The sequence below is a fragment of the Myotis yumanensis genome, unplaced genomic scaffold, assembly GCF_028538775.1.
Source record: "Myotis yumanensis isolate MYYU_CA2020_CCGP unplaced genomic scaffold, mMyoYum1.0.hap1 SCAF_7, whole genome shotgun sequence".
NCBI classification, from domain to species: Eukaryota; Metazoa; Chordata; class Mammalia; order Chiroptera; family Vespertilionidae; genus Myotis; species Myotis yumanensis.
In genome coordinates this window covers 5,972,288-5,987,393 of record NW_027223758.1, presented here as the reverse complement: position 1 = coordinate 5,987,393, position 15,106 = coordinate 5,972,288, and the positions used below count along the sequence as shown (strand labels likewise).

At 53.7% G+C, this 15,106-nt stretch overlaps 1 protein-coding gene and 1 long non-coding RNA gene across 2 annotated transcripts in view; one reads left to right on the top strand and one right to left on the bottom strand.

Annotated features, from left to right (window-relative positions):
* The window catches only part of APCDD1L (APC down-regulated 1 like), a 53,139-nt gene extending 40,334 nt beyond the window's left edge, over window positions 1-12,805 (bottom strand). The window contains exon 1 of the mRNA XM_070421371.1: window positions 12,677-12,805. Coding sequence (XP_070277472.1) covers window positions 12,677-12,725 — 49 coding nt within the window. The 5' untranslated portion in view covers window positions 12,726-12,805. The remainder of the gene's footprint in view (window positions 1-12,676) is intronic.
* The window catches only part of LOC139014404 (uncharacterized), a 126,793-nt gene continuing 119,140 nt past the window's right edge, over window positions 7,454-15,106 (top strand). The window contains exon 1 of the long non-coding RNA XR_011472222.1: window positions 7,454-7,467. This is a non-coding gene — a long non-coding RNA (uncharacterized lncRNA). The remainder of the gene's footprint in view (window positions 7,468-15,106) is intronic.

The following is a 15,106-nucleotide window of genomic DNA, read 5'->3' as shown; positions in this document are numbered from 1 at the left end:
AAGGGAAAAAAAAAAAAGGATTCTGTTTATGTCCTTGGTTTCCTTGAATTGGCCCTTCGCGAAGAAAGGCCGCAGGCCACCGGTCTAGGAAGAAGCTGACGAGACACATTGACCAGGGAGAGGGGCTGAGGGCCAGCAGGAGGAATTTTAGGAGGATCTGTCTTTCCTGGCCACCTGAGTTCTGTTTGGAGCTGGAGACCAGCTGAATCCACAGTTCCTGTCCCTGATGCCCAGGGCCACCGTGCCAGCCTCCCTGGTGGCAGGTCTAAGCCAGTGTGATTTGTAGAGATGCCGCGTCCTCCTTTGGGCCAACGCCCCTTGTACTTGGAGGCCGTGCGCATCCCCTGCAGCCACAGCCACTGTTGCTGTGGCCCTGAGACCGCCTTTCTTGGAGTCTCATCTCTGTCACGTGTCCATCTGCTGGCCAGTCCCCACCCCTGGCGTCAGAGCCCTCTAATCCTTCATTTCTCCCCCTGCTCTACTAATTAGGACACAGTTTCGGGGTGGCCACCCTCTTGGAGTGTCCACCACCCACATTGGGAGTCTGTGGCTACTTGCTGTTGGCACATCTCTGTGCAGCCACCTCTGAAGGGGCCTGGCTCCTTCAGCGGACAGTGCCTTCCGTGAGCAATGGCATAGCTCAGAACACCTCTGCTCTAGGATTTCTTAACACCAACCCGGCCAAACGGAGTTCTTCATTTCCCCTACCTCCAACCCAGCTCCTTCTATGGGTCACAGCTAGCCCAGGAGCTAGTTAGAGAGTTCAGGAGCAAGTTAGAGAAAGGTGACCCCTGGGTAGGCACCCCCACCCCCAGGTCCCGTCTTCCCCCTATTATCAGGCATCTGGGAATGAATCTGGGAGTCATCTCTTTACCCCTGTTGTGGGCTGAATTATGTCCCCCCCCAAAAGATATGCTCAAGTCTTAACTCGAGGTACCTGTGAAGCTGTTCTTGGAAACAGGACGCGGTGGCCCACCCGCCTCCCTGACTGTCTCTGTCATCTCTCCTGCGCCAACCACTCTGGTGTCCTTCGGTTTCCTAAACGTGTCTCAGGCTCATTGGTCTCAGGGCCTTCACACCTGCCGAACCCTATCAGGCTCCTTTTGCCCCAGATCTTCACGCGCTGCCTCCTGTTCATTCTAGAACCGAGCTCCGTGTCCCTCCCTGGAGAGGCCTTCCAGAGAGACCTCAGCTGGCAGCCCCACTTCTGCGTCGCTCTCAGGACACTCCCCTTCTTTTCTTCATTCATAGTGATATTGACATCAGTCTTTTCTCATTTATTTATTTGTTTTCTTATTTATTGTTTATGCTCTCCCTGCCCCCCTCACCCAACTAGAGCACAAGCCCCGTGAGTCCCCAGGGGGTAGAACAGTGCCTGGCATAGCCGGCGCCGGCTGAATGTCCGTTTAAGAACTGACTACTGGCATGAAGAAATATCTCTGCCATTGAGTTGAAGTTGTACGAAGTTATCTAAAAACGTAAATGCATCTCGTTCACTAGAGAAGCTGGAGGAGGGAGAGAGAGAAGTTTGTCTTTGTGCTTAAGCAGGATAAAAAAAAGAAAAGAACTTTCTGAGCAAATTATCTACATAAACAGGGACTGCTTCACCCTCTAATAATGAACTCCAGCCCTGAGTGTGGCTCAGTTGGTTGGGTGCCATCCCATGCACTAAAAGGTTGCTGGTTCAATTCCTGGTCAGGGCACATGCCTTGTTGCGGGCTTAATCCCGGCATGCAGGGGGCAGCTGATCAATGTTTCCCTCGCACATCAATGTTTCTCTTTCCGTCTCCCTACCTCTCCCTCTAAAAATAAATTTTTAAAAATCTTAAAAAAAAAGAACTCCAAGTAGTTCTGGCCTCAGATCCTCTGGAAGCTCTCTGGCAATGAATATGCAAATTCCCAGCGATCCTTGAAGCCCTTACAGGATTCTGGAGCCTCAGGGTCCTGACCTCTCCTCCCCCGCCCCTGTCCGCAGCAATAATGAATACCCTGGATGCGAATGGACTTCAGTGTTCACACGTGACCTGGAACTCTGACTTCTCAGGAAGTCGGGTTGCCCCTAAACACCCTCAGCATCAGAAGTGCACACACAGGCACCTATAGACCCTGAAAGTGTGGGGTGGGGCTTACTAGGCAAATGCACCTAGTCACTCAGTCACAAGATCTCTGCCTTCTCTGCGATTTCAATGGGTACTTTAAATTCACCTTCTGCAAAAGGCAGATGAAAATGCAAAGGTATTGTAAGACTGTGGGAAAAAAGCAAGTCCAACGTTGGTCATTATAAAAGCCCAGGTATTCGCACTCACCAACAAGTTGGCTTTCATTTCAGTAACGGTGGGTTGCTGTTAAAAAAAAAATTGTAGCCCATCAGAGTCTGGTTAAAACTCTTGGGCCAAACAGTAGACTTAAGTTTCAAACTATCTAGAAACCACACCCAACCACCCAAACACATGTTAAAACAACTAATTGTATATTTCAAAGAACAAGTAATTTCGTTTTACTGTGGTCACTGTGATTCCAAGCTAAACACATTCACATCTTGCTCTCTGTTTTTACGCATATTTTGGGGGAAGGAGTGGGGTTGGGCGTGAGCTATTGCTTTTCTTCCCATTTTTGGTATAATTTAACACTGAGGTTTGAGGAGGGCAGCTCAAGTTTTTATTGCACTTTGAGCTCTGAGGTGAGCTAACCTCAGTAAAGCATATATACTATTTAGCTATCAGCTCAGAGATCATGGTCTCAAAGTGGACACCGGAGGCATACTGATCAGGTGCTTTGGTTGCAAGCAGCAGAAGCCATGTCTGACTCATATAAGCTAAACTGGGATTCCGTGGAAGGGCATGGGTGCTCACTGATCTAAGAGGTGCTCTGGGGATCCGGCTGGTGGGAAGTACCCTGCAGTTTCTCTGGGACTCCCCTGTGGGCAGGATGCATTTTAACTTCTGGTCATTGACATAAGATTCCAGGTCTTGGGGCAAACATCCCGTTTGCTCAACCTGAGACTCATGCCCTAGGTCAGTGATGGCGAACCTTTTGAGCTCGGCATATCAGCATTTTGAAAAACCCTAACTTAACTCTGGTGCTGTGTCACATATAGAAATTTTTTGATATTTGCAACCATAGTAAAACAAAGATTTATATTCTTGATATTTATTTTATATATATATATATTTTAATATATTTTATTGATTTTTTTACGGAGAGGAAGGGAGAGGGATAGAGAGTTAGAAACATCGATGAGAGAGAAACATCGATCAGCTGCCTCCTGCACACCCCCTACTAGGGATGTGCCCACAACCAAGGTACATGACCTTGACCGGAATTGAACCTGGGACCCTTCAGTCCGCAGGTGACGCTCCATCCATTGAGCCAAACTGGTCAGGGATATTTTATATATTTAAATGCCATTTAACAAAGAAAAATCAACCAAAAAAATGAGTTTGCGTGTCACCTCTGACACACGTGTCATAGGTTCGCCATCACTGCCTAGGTGGAGGGGAGACACCTTGATTGACCATCCTCCAGGATTTGAGTCAATGAAGAAAATGTTGCTGCTAGCAGAAGGGATGTGACATTACCTATTGCTGACATCTACCCACCCATAGCTGTGTTCTGGCCTCAGTCACCCTGTCAGGATTCCAGTTCCTGGTTCTGAAGCCCCATCCACTTGGCTGGAGACAAGGCACCTTTGGCATGCCCCCAGGAAGGGTCCTGTCTAGATGTCTGGATGGTCGGGGCCCTGCTCTTCCTTAGATCAACACCAGGAGCAAAGTTTGTCTAAGACCATCTCTCCTGCCCAGGATCCCGGTGCCATTCTGGGTGATCCCACTTCTGACACCAGGATCCAACCCCTGCAGTCAGATCAGGATTCCCAAGCCCCAGTTTCCACTACTTCTCTAACCAGCCTCTTTTGCTGAGCTTCTAGCAAACCTTGGGGATTGCATGTCTTGGAGATTATAATCTCGGTGACAGCAGACACCCAGCCCCTTTCCTTGGAACCCACATCCCCAGATGGAACTGATCCTGTAGGAAATACAGAAAAATCATATAAAGACAAAGAGAGAAATCACCCATAATCCCACTTCCCAGAGATAACCACTAATTTCTTATGTCTTCTTCTAGTTTTTTAAAAAATAAGGATGCCACCCTTCCAATCAAATCGTATTTGAAATCAAATGTACATACACTGTGTTTCTGTTCTAACATTATGCCAAAATTATCTTCCCATTTCATTCAATATTTTTAAATATATATATTTTTTGCGGGTGCATAATTCCCTCAAAATTTGTTGACATCTTTGCCTAACATTGGGTATTTAGGTTTTGGTCTCCTGGTCTCCCTTTCCTCCCTGGGTCCTTGGTCATGGCTTGTCCCTGCCCCATCACCTCTCAACTGTATGCTGATCACCTAAGTTCTGGAATCTCCACTTCCCAGAAACACCTGATGCCTTCCCACCCATTGGAGGGGGCCCTTCAGATACAACACGAGGAGTTGTGGGCTGAATTGAATCCCCTCAAAAGATACGTTCAAGTCCTACCTTGGAATGTGACCTTGTTTAGAAATACCGTTGTAAATAGTTAAGATTTGGTCCCACTGGAGTAGGGTGGGTCCTAATCCAAGAGGACTGGTGTGCTTGTAGGAAGAGGAGAAGACACACACAGGAGGAGAGAGCCATTGTCGTTGGGGGCAGAGATTGGAGTGACTCATGTGAAGGCAACGTAATACTGAATGTCAACTGTCATTGAAAGAAATAGTAGAGACACAGATTGTCAAGGCCTTTTAGCAGGAGCTACAAGAGGAGGGAAGGCTTCTCCCCTACGGTTTCAGAGGGAGCTGGCTCCGTGACACCCAGATTTCGTTACTTCCAGGATGGTGAGTCAGTCCATTTCTGTTGTTCTAAGACATCCAGTCTGTGGCACTGTGCACAGTAGTCCTAGGACACGAACACAGACATCCCAGACACATGGAGCCATCCCACCCGCTAGTGCGGGCCCTTTGGCTACATCACCAGGCAAAGGCAACCCCCGACCCCTTGTGCCTTTTGTAGCAGAAACTTGGGCTTCTGGCGTCCTTACTTACTCCGAGCCCCATCCTCCTCTGACCCATCAGCCACCATTTCCGACCCTTCCTCCCACCACACTTCTGATGCCTCATGCTCTGCGGCCGTCCCTAAGAAGCAGGATATCTTGGACCCAAGAGCAGAACCCACAGAGCAGTGTCCTGTCACCTTAGTAATGATGTAGTGACACCTACCAGGCACCTGCTCTGTGCCTGGCCCTGTGGGCAGCCTCACCTACTCTTCACAGCAACCCATGGGTAGACATGACTTGGCAGAGGAGGAAACTGAGGCCCAGAGGGATTGAGTCATTAGGAAGTCAGTGCAGCAGCTGGAATTAGAATGTGGGAAATTGAATTCCAGAGCCCAGCCCACGCAGCTGTCTTTGCAGATGGACAATTAAGATCCTTCGCTCTGCAGCCCCTCTCAGAATCACATTTAATTGAGGATTTAAGACTGTTCTTGTTAGCATGCCTGTGGTCTCCACACTGTGATCTTCCGCCCTAAGTCATGTTATGTAAACTGTCAGCCGCATGCCTCAGCGCGTGGGTATCTTCTGCTGCCCGGCTTCTTTCCAGCAGGCAGCGGGGCAGGAGGTCCTGGCCTGAACCTTGAGCTGAGCTCTCCAGAAAGGGGCAGTCGAGGCATGAAGCTCGGTGGCCCACAGACCTCAGTCCCTGGCTGGCCAGCTGGATGCTCCTAAGCGCAGGGTCTTGCCTCTGTCCTCTGTGACACGGTGCCGATTGCATAGGGAGGTCACAGGCAGAACTGCCAAGCACACGTGCATGTATGATGAGACCACCTGGCCATCTATTATCCCTCGGGAAGAATGTACATTTAGCTCATCGCCACTGCGAGGGCTTCACTGCAGTGAATGTGAAAGAGACGAGGAGCAGGAACGCCTCTCAGGAAGCTCAGGGGAACCACGGGCAAGCTGGGAACAGCTGCACCACAGATGGAGGCAGCCACTTTTCCATATGTAAAGAGCACTAACAAATCAATAAGAAGAGACTCTTCAAGAAGTCCAATATAAAAGTGGGCAAAGGGTATACCCAATAGGAAAACCAATACAAGGGGCCCCTAAAAGTAGAAAGAGACGTTCCTCTTTGCTCACAATGAAAGGAAGGAAGTCTGAGAATCGCCACTGGCAGGGTTTGTGAAGAATGATACTGACAGGTGGCGGGGACGCGGGATAGTGGTGCTCCCATAGGCCACCTGTGGGGGTGTTGACTGTGCATCCATGTGGAAGGGAGGCTCGAGAAAGACTTTAACACACGAGTTGCCACAGCAGTTCCACTGTTAGGAATTCACACCCACATCTGCAGGTGAAGGGAAGCCTGGGGGCAGGGAACGTGTTCTAAGCAGAAGGAACAGCGTGTGTGTGTGTGTGTGCATGTGTGTGTGTGTGCATGTGTGTGTGTGTGTGCAGGCTGTGGTGGAAAGGGGGTGACTTGATGGATAGCCTGACACTCTTCCGTGTGGCTGCGTCACAGTGGCGGCGGCTGGGGGTCGCCATCTTCTCTGAGGAGTCTTTGGGGCCAAGGGCCGAATGGGGCCCAGGAGCCCTGGGAGAGAGGCAGGGCTGAAGCGGAGAGGACAGGCTGGGATGTGGCTGAGCTGAAGGAGGGTCTGGCTGGGACTGAGCCCCACACCCCCTGAGTGACTCTGGAGGTGGACTTCCTTACATTCTATACCCTGACAGCAGCATCTTAAACCTCAAAACTGGCCTCTGAAAGTAGTCAAAGTCCTCAATTAGACCAGAGTCATGCCTCACGGGAAGTGGCTAGGGGCAGGGGGGCTGTCCTCTCCTCACCCAGGGACGCTGTAAGGTGGGCTCCTAGGGCATCTGTGCCCTCTGCCGAGTAGGTGTGGCGCTGAGCTGGTGGGACAGGCGGTGGACAGGTGGTGGGACAGGTGGTGGACAGGTGGTGGGACAGGCGGTGGACAGGCGGTGGACAGGTGGTGGGACAGGTGGGGGACAGGTGGGGGACAGGTGAATGCTGGCGTTGTTACTAGGCACTGCATTCGGGGGAGAGGGGACTCTGGGGACTAAAATGACAGTTGAAAGCATGTGTCTTGGCAGGAGGTTATGGGCTTCTAAGAATCAGATACTTTCAGGGCTGGAAGCAAATCTAGGTGACTCCCTGTGCCGCGCCAGCATGGCCAAGGGTGAACCTGAGAGGGGCGGTGAAGGATTTAGAAAAGACAGACAAGAGAATAAAGCTGGGTCTCGGTGGGACGCTGCTTCTCTGATGGAGAGACAGCGACATGGACTACAAGGCGTGTCTTTACTTTATAGCAGATTCCACGAGGCAGAGTAAGGACGTGGTCAAGATGTTTACAACATTCTCGTCGGTTTCGATCCTACTCAACTACATGCACCTGAACTCTATCAAGCCCACATCCTTCAGGCACGTGGGGCCACGTGTTCGGACCATAGGTTACAGCTGTTGGCTATAATTGTGCTGGGAGGGCTCTGCCCTCCAAACTGGGACTTGCATGTGGCAATGAGAGGACTGTGCCTTCTCATTAGTTGGAGGCTTGAAACTGTCCAAACACTGTAGCTGCTCTCCACAACCCCCTACCAGTGATGGTGAACCTTTTGAGCTCGGCGTGTCAGCATTTTGAAAAACCCTAACTTAACTCTGGTGCCGTGTCACATATAGAAATGTTTTGATATTTGCAACCATAGTAAAACAAAGACTTATATTTTTGATATTTATTTTAAATATTTAAATGCCATTTAACAAAGAAAAATCAACCAAAAAATGAGTTCGCGTGTCACCTCTGACACCCGTGTCATAGGTTCGCCATCACTGCCTAGCCAGTGGTCGGCAAACTCATTAGTCAGCAGAGCCAAATATCAACAGTACAACATTAAAATTTCCTTTGAGAGCCAAATTTTTTAAACTTAAACTATATAGGTAGGTACATTGTTATTAACTTAATTAGGGTACTTCTAAGGCTTAGGAAGAGCCACACTCAAGGGGCCAAAGAGCCGCATGTGGCTCTCGAGCCGCAGTTTGCCGACCACGGCTAGCCAATGCTACCTCCCACTGCATCCTGCTCATTGTTGGATACCTCTGGTGATGGGCAGCGGTTCTCAACCTGTGGGTCACGACCCCTTTGGCGGTCGAACGACCCTTTCACAGGGGTCGCCTAAGACCATCCTCCATATCAGATGTTTACATTATGATTCATAACAGTAGCAACATTACAGTTATGAAGTAGCAACAAAAATAATTTTATGGTTGGGTCACAACATGAGGAACTGTATTTAAAGGGCCAGAAGGTTGAGAACCACTGCTCTAAGGCATCCCATTCCTCCCTGCTGAACAGCCTTCAGTGGACCCTCCATTGCCCTTGACAGGAAGTTCAATGCCCCCTGTGGCCCTCATGGCCCCCATGACTGAGCCCTGCCAACCTCCTGGCCTCTCCACCCCTTGCCCCTCACCCTCTTGCCAGCCCCACTGGCCTCTCTGGTCATGAACTCATGCAAGTCCCTCTCCCCGGTCCTTCCTCCGCCTTCCTCTTTGTTCAAGTTTTAGTCACTTGTCACCTTCCACACCACCCAGCCCAGGCTAGGTGCCCAGGGACCTACTGGGCGGAGCAGCCACTTGTAATGAGTCGCTCGCTCATTTAGGTTTAATCGTCCAATTTGACTCTGACTTCCCTGAGGCCAGGGGCGGCCTCCCTTGTTCCTGTATCGGCAGGGCCTTACACCCGGCGGGTCACCCAACACTCACTCTGAGGGTTGAAACTCAGGTGGGCACTGCTCTGCTAGACACTCTTCCTTGTACCCACCTCACCCAGCCGAGCCATGAGTCTGTTGTTATATCGTCGCACAGGTAAGGAAGGTGATGGTGACAGGCCCACGGTGGGGCCAGGGGGACAGGGTGCGAGAAGTAGCCTGGCTCACTCCATAGGGACAGTGATGAATTTTGTCGCTGTGGTCAGTATCCTGACAATAGTCATCGAGGGGGAAGGAGACCCACCCAGTGGCCAGCCTACACTCGCGGAGGCGACTGAGAGCGGCTGCCCCGCTCGAGGCTCATGCAGGTGGCGCATGCAGGTCACAGGGTTCTTGGGGTCAAGTCCAACCCCAGGCACCCCTTCACCCCGTCAGTCCCCCTGAGGCCAGCGATGTCACCATTCCCAGCTCACTGACGGGGACACGGATAACAGGCGGGGAAGGTGAAAGCTAGGGGGGCCCCCAGTCTGTCCAGCTCCTGGGATGTGCCCTCCAGCTCTGCAGCACACAAGCTGTTGGATTCAGCCCCGTCCCGCCGGCCTGTGGGCACACAGGTGGCTCCCCCCGTCAGCTGGGAGGCTGACATTCTTGGGGACACACCTGCCTCTCCCTCCCACTGTGCACCTCACTTCCTGGGTCTCAGACGGCTCCCCTGTATCAGTCTTTGGGAAACCGTCGGGTTTAGGGAGCCAGCACACTCACGACCACCCTGCAGGCTGACGCAGCCCTCCTGTGCGCCAGGCTGTCCACCGGCTTCGGGGGGAGCACCCTCTCTTGGCAGTTCTGTCGGCGGCTCATTCTGGCTCCAAAGCTCTCATTAACATCGGTAACTTCCAGGGCATCGCACAGATAGTTCTTCTTCGGTCGCTTCTAACTGGCCCACCGTCCAGATGGTTTTGAAATCAAGGAAGCTGCTCTGTTTGCCTGGAGCTGGGTATTTTGAATCTGGAGATTACAGCTCCGGTCAGAACGATAAGCGAGACAGCTGGCCGCAGTGACCGCCGGGCGAGGCAGCAGGAGAAAGTTTCTGCTGATAACTTTCTTTATTTTAAATAATTAATCCCATTACTGATCTCCATTCACTGTTGATTTTCGGAGGAGTGTACTTAAGTTAATTTTCTTCCCAGTTTTTATTCTCGGATTCAGAGCGGAGCCCCACACTGACAACTAATTTATTATGGGCTAGCCTGTGATTTCGTTCTAGTTAATCTGTCACTAAATGATAACTTGCCATCGCAAAGTACATGGTTGGAGATAAAAGCAGGGCTGAAATTAGACCAAAAGAAATGAGGAATAAAAAGGACCTGTGGTTTCTCATTCCCCCCTCCAGCATAAATTGTCAAGTAAGGAGATTTTTAAAAGCCAGAAATTGCTGTGGAGTGAACCCGAGCTGGGGGCCAGAGCGTTGGCATGGGCACAGCTGGCATCTCAGGGTTTTGCTGCCGGGGGTCCCTAACCGCACTTCCCCACTCACGGCCAGACATTCACCAGAGCACATCCTCAGAGACAAGAAGGAGCGAGAACAAGTGGGAAAAATCAACGTCCAAACTGGAAACTAGCTTGGGATGCTGTTTTTCTTGGGGCCCCACTGTACCTTTGATTTCCTGATTGCTCAGAACAAGAATAACAAAATCCATCCGACCCGGTGATTTGGACAGATTCATCGGAAAAGCTACCAGTTGAGTCTGATGTAGCCATACCTGTGGTTTTCAATCAAGAGTAGCCCCCCCCCCCCAGGGGACAACTGGCTGTGTCTGGAGACCCTTATGGTTGTCATAAGGGGAGGTGTTGACATTGGCAGGTAGTAGGTAGAGGCCACGGATGCTGCTAAGCATCCTGCAGTGCATGGGGCAGCCGCGGAGAGAATGGTGAGGACCACAAAAGCCAATAGTACTGAGGCTGAGCAACCCTGGTGTGTGCTCCCGTATGCATGTGTGCATGCGTGTGTGTGCATGTGTGCATGCGTGTGTGTGTGTGTGTGTGTGCACTCACTGTGGATTCACTTGGTGTGTCCTCCACAACGTTTCTGGAACTTGGGGACACGAAGCAGGCACGCCTCGGCTCAGGTGCCTCCATTATGTAAGTATCTGAGGATTAACTGGGTTCTGTTTCCTTTCACCAAAGCGAAAGGACCTTGTTGCCTGGCGATGCAGCAGTGGGAGAAGTCCTTGTGAGGGAGTGTTCAGTGGGAAACGGTGCCGGCTTAGGGCAGGGAGCTGCCGAGGCAGCTCCAGTGGGGTCGGTGCCCTCCTTGCGCCTGGGACTGAACGCAGGGCCCATGGGCGCCTCGCCCACTCACCGGGCGCTCCCTCCCGGCTCCTCTCCTGGGGAATCTGTCTGACTCCCGTGGCTGAAGGTCGAGGAGCAGCACAGCAGGACTCCCTGAGAGCCAGCGCCGTGCTAAGCGTCCAGGGATTTTATTGGCATGAGGAGAAGCCCCCGCCTGCCAGGACAACAGCGTGTGCTGTGACCAAGCCTGCAGGTTTCTGGGGCCACCTGTCCCGTGGGAGGGAGCAGGTAGGGAGGGGTGGGAGAGAGCGTAAAGATCATGATCCCTCCCTCGCCTGGTTCAGCTCTGCGCCCAGTGGTCCTGCCACCGCCCCCCCCCCCCCCATGCCCTCCCCAACCAGAGAACAGGGCTGCCTGCCCTGTGCCCTGCCCTCTGCGCTGCTGGGGACTCCTCTGCAGTGGAGGGCCCTGCGACCGCTCACCTCCAGCCCGTGGTAACTGCACCCTTTGGATGGACATGTCTGTGACTCTCACATGCTCACCCCCCTTGCCCCCCCGCCTCCCTTGACTTCCTTCAGACCCTTTCACCTCCCTCCATCCATCGTGCTTAAAGCTGGAGGTTGGGAAGAAGACCCATCGAGGGGCTCCTGCAGGCAGACCTGGCTTTGCTCCTTGACTGTAAAGGAGCAGAGAGTGCCCAGTGGGCCCTGACAGCCCGGGGCCTGGCTGCGCTGGCTGACCGCTCCCTGGGTCCCAGGCGGCACGCTGCTGCCTCCCCACCCTCCTCCACAGTCCTCACAATAAGCCTAGACAGAGGCGAGGGCCTTGTGAGCCCATTGGACAGATGAGAACACTGGGCGAGGCCCCACAGGTGGCCGGAAGCTGACCTGGGCTTCGGAGCCAGGTGGCTGACCCCAGGGCCAGAATTCTTGACCCTTCACAGTGAGGCTGCTTGCGGGGAGCCGGGGCGGGTGCCCTGCCATGACTGGTGGTTGTCGTTTTTGCCAGTGGTGCCCACCATGGTCCGTTGGCATTTGTAGAGTTTTGCCCACTCCCCACCCGCGAAGAAGCACCAGCGAATGAGCAGTTAGTCCTGTCTCCTCTACCGGGGGTCCTGGGGTCCCTTGGCCACCTCCTCCCTCATCCCCCCACCAGCCTGGGCCCAGGGTCACTGCGCCCTCCCCTGACTTCTCCCCGGCCCTGAGCACCCCCAGGTCCAGGATCCCATGGGCAAGACCAGCCTGCAGCCCTGCTCTCAACACCGGGGTTTGTACCTTGCCACAGGGTCTCAGTGGGCCTGGGATCCTCCTGATCTTCTTGGAGGTACCAGTCCCTCTGGAGCCCCACCCCAGGGGCTCCTCCTAGTGCCTGGAGGTCAAGCCTCAGGGGCGCGGGGGCGGGGGGGGCAGAAGGGTGAACACTTGGCGCAATCACACCCCTCCCTCCCGCAGGGCCCGGGAGGAGCCTGGAGGTGCAGCAGGTGCGGGCCAGGTGAGGCTGGGGAAGGGCTAGCCGGAGGCAGCATCACCCACGGTGCACAGACCCAGGCGGCAGTCCCCAGGCCCCTCGGGAGTCAGACGGCGAGCTCCCTCCCTTCCGACCTCAGGCGGCGAGCCAGCGAGGAGGAAGGTGACACCTACCTCCCAAAAGCATCAGGACCCAAGCGTAGGGGAGCATGGCTGCGGGCATCCCGTCGGGGCTGGCAGGACGGCCTCGGCACCTCCAAGGTGTGCGGAGGGAGGCGGGGCGCCGGGCTCTGGGGCCGCAGCGGACGCTGGCGCCCGGCTGGGGTCCCGCGAAGAAGTTGCAAGGGCCCTGCGCCCCCCTTGGCGCTCGCCCTCTGGGCTGTTGATAGTTGTAAGCCGAGCTGCGCACTCAGAGGTCCAACTTGCCAGAAGAGGTGGAGACAGCCTCCGGCGTGGCGCGCTCACCAGCGCGGGGCGCCGAGCCCTGGGGCATGGCTCCTCCTGCTATTCAGACCCCCAGCTGGCCCCTTGCCGTCCCCTGCCCCTCACCTCCCCAAAGTCTTCCAGGGAGCAAGACCTCCCTCAGTTCCACGCACTCCTTTCCGCAAAGTGCACCCAGGCAGGCTGGTCCCTGGAGGGACAGGGGGCGGGGAAGCTCTTCTGAGCCCGCTGGTCTCTGACCCTTGAAGTTTCTACTCAGATTCTCTTGGGAAAGTCACTGACTTGGAGCCCAGCTAGGGGCACAGGGAAAGGGGCCAAACTGGCGCCCAGCAGCCAGCGTGCTCTGTCATTAGCCTGCGGGTTCCAGGGAGCATCCAGGCCAAAGTGAGGGAGCCGCCCTGGTCGGCTCCCCACCCTCCTGCCCCAACTCCTCCTCCCGCCACCACCTCCCAGTTCCCATCGGAGTGAGTCATGTTAGGTGACAGCCCAGAGGCAGCTGGATGGAGGACAGACAGCATGGCCCCCCACCAGCCGCCTCCGCCCCCACCCAGGTCCCAGGCAGTTCCCAAGTGGCAGCAAGGCTTGAAGGAAGGTCTGAAGGAGGACTCCATGAGTTATTGGGTTTATGAATGGAGATGAGAGAGAATCTCTTGGATTGGAAAACATTTAACCGGATTGTTCCTATCTACAGCGGCCATCTGGATAACTGAAGGGAAGCTGTGGTGGATGCGGCTGAGGCTGGAGACGTGTAGATCTTGGTGTCTGTTTTCATTGTGTTGCCATTAAGTGAGAGGGGTGGGGATGGGGGGAGAGAGAGAGAGAGAGAGAAAGAGAGAGAGAGAAGGAAAGAGAAAGTAAAAAAAGAGGGGGGGGGGAGAAAGAGAGAAAGTAAGGGAAATGAGAAAGAGGAGAGAGAACAGAAAAGAGAAAGAGAATAAGAGAGAGACGGAGACGCCCCTTGCTGAGGACTGGGAGATGAGGGACCGGCCTGTGCCCAGGTGCCCATGCAAGCGGCCAGCCTGTCCTGGACGGGTGATAGATCCATCCGCCCGCCCGTGCTTGTGGGCTGCTTGCCTCTGGGGGTTGGGAGACTGCACCCAACCTTCTGACTCCTTATGAGAAGCTTGGGTGAGGCTCTCAGGGATCCAAGAACCCTGCCCCGAGGCCACCGGGCTGCCCTGAGCGCTCCTCTCCAGGGGGCAGAGGAACAAGTGGGAATGGGGCCACAGCGTGATCTTCCGCAAATGGAAATGTGAGAGAAACGATCAATTTCCTTCCTGAAAAGGACATTTCTTTCCTGGTCTCTATGGGTTGCTGAGAATAGCCTGAGACAGAGGCGGCCTTGCTGGAGTAGGCCAGGACCAGCTCCCCCGGCAGACGGTGGCTCCGGGCCACATATGAAGTTCTCAGGAAAGGGGTAACTTTTTGGGGCGGGGAAGAGTTGCACAGGGTGAATATAATTGCATAATCAGGACTATCCGTGGCAATTATGTGTCTTCAAATTTGCAAATAGTACGGTTACGGATAGTTTTAAAAACTGTGTCCTTGACTAAGACACACTCTTGGGATTCTGAATGAGGGGGCGTTGCTGGGCTGACGGGCAGGGGGTGAGCATTCACGGTGTGGCATGGGGAGTGGGCGCTACATTCGACAGCCCGGGTGAGGTCACAGTTCGGTACTTTCAGGACTCAGTTACTGCTGTCCACAGCGAGAAGGTCCCTACAAAGTATGATGAATCGCTGTATTGGCTTGTAAATAGGAGGAATTGCTGATAATTATGGGGAAGAAGGAAGGATTGTTAGCCCCATTTTACAGAACCGGGAAACTGAGCTCAGAGAGGTTGTGCCACTGGCCCAAGGCCACACAGCTAGAAGGTGGCAGAACTCCCAGGCCCCGCCTGTGACCAAGATGCTCTGCATCTCCATGGGGCGCCCTGTATCACTGTGCTGTAGTTTCATTCTGAATCTGAAGATTTTATTGAAAAATCCCATTCTAGCCCGCTGGTGTGGCTCAGTGGATTGAGCATCATCCCATGGACCAAGAGGTCTTGGGTTCAATTCCAAGTCAGGGCACATGCCAGGGTTGTGGGCTCGATCCCCAGTAGGGGGTGTGCAGGAGGCTGCCAATGGATAAGTCTCTCATCGATTTCCTCTCTCTCTCTCT